The 1,451-nt window shown below is 41.4% G+C and overlaps 1 protein-coding gene across 1 annotated transcript in view; it reads left to right on the plus strand.

Annotated features, from left to right (window-relative positions):
* LOC103374721 (uncharacterized) overlaps positions 1–1,451 on the plus strand; it is an 11,896-nt gene that overhangs the window by 5,599 nt on the left and 4,846 nt on the right. The window contains exon 3 of the mRNA XM_008304852.1: positions 1,120–1,217. Coding sequence (XP_008303074.1) covers positions 1,120–1,217 — 98 coding nt within the window. The remainder of the gene's footprint in view (positions 1–1,119; positions 1,218–1,451) is intronic.

Below are 1,451 nucleotides of genomic sequence, written 5' to 3' on the forward strand. Positions count from 1 at the left end.
ATTCATTGATCCAGATGTTTCCTCTCAGTCTGTTTCCAGTCATGACTTCTGCTTCTTCTGCATCTTCTGTTTTTCACAGCTTCTGATTAATGCAAACATTTATTTTGGATTTTTGATGAAATGTCCTGATTCTAAGCTCAGGTTTGTGATGCAGCTGAATGTGACACATTCAAGATTCAAGAACTGTGAAAATCCAATGATTCTCTGATGTTCCACCTTCTGGCTGATTCATGGTGTTAGAAGATCAGATCCTTTCAAAGCAGGTTTTGGGTTCAGAGTTCTGATCAATGAACTATTTTGTCCATAAAGTGTTGAAACATTGCGTTCTTCTAGTTATCTGTATTATTTAAAACCAAACACGCCTGATTTTCACATTTCACATCAATTCAGGTTTTTTTTTTACCTACAAACAAAAACTGGGCTCAGGAACGTTCTGCTGGTTGTTCTGGCTCCACGCTTCAGATACCTCAGGAGGTCAACACACATCGGACCACATCTGTTTATCTGTTTACAACCGACGCCCGGTACCGGCTCTCAGCCGAGTCGTGTTCGTCCAGAAGCCAGTGGAGCTGAACGTCCAGAACAAAGCCGGAGCTTCAAAGGCCTCACAGCTGGTTGAACGTCCTTCAGACTGAAGCTGCTTCACAGATTAGAGACTCGGTTCTGCTCAGTTTGGGCTCAAAACGCTGAAGAGAAGAAAATCAGTTCAGATAATCACAGTTATTTATAACTTCTGACACGTGCAGCTCGTTCAAAGTGTTTTAAAATTAAACAGAATAAAACGTCATGAATCACATCAGATGAATGAAAACTGAAGAAAAGCCCAAAAGTTCAAACTAAAGATGAAATCTGCTGATGAAACAATAAAAGCTTCTCAGAGATGAAGTGTAATAATAAAAATAAGATAAATGAATTAATGAACTTTTACGCTCTGCTCTGCACATCGACTCTTTTTTGGTTAATTTCAGGACATTTTAGACTCATTTCTAAGTTTTATGTTTCTGTTTATTGTTAAATCAAACCTCCTCCTGCAGGTCCTTCAGAATAAAAGCCCTCAGATTACAGCTTTTATTGTGACGGAGTGATGATGACAAGCAGAATAAAAGTTTCTTCTGAACGTTTCTGTTTCCTGCTGCAGGTCTGAGCAGCTTCCAGGAGAGCGTGGCCATGGACCGGATCCAGAGAATCATGGGCGTCCTGCAGAACCCGGACATGGGGTAAATACCTGGAGCCGCCCGGGCCGGTTCTGTAGAATGAAGCAGGTGGAAAAGAGTCCGTTTAGTCCTGCAGCGGATAAAGACGAACACACGGCAGAAAAACAGGTTGAAACGTTTAGAAGATAAAACGGTTCTGGTCCGGTGAGCACAGCTGGTTAATGAGCAGAACCGAGCTGCTGCTAGAGGCAGTTAAATGGACCTCCAGCTACTTAAATGTTTATATAATTAATAATA

The sequence above is a fragment of the Stegastes partitus genome, unplaced genomic scaffold (assembly GCF_000690725.1).
Source record: "Stegastes partitus isolate 25-593 unplaced genomic scaffold, Stegastes_partitus-1.0.2 Scaffold2335, whole genome shotgun sequence".
In the NCBI taxonomy this organism is placed as follows: domain Eukaryota; kingdom Metazoa; phylum Chordata; class Actinopteri; family Pomacentridae; genus Stegastes; species Stegastes partitus.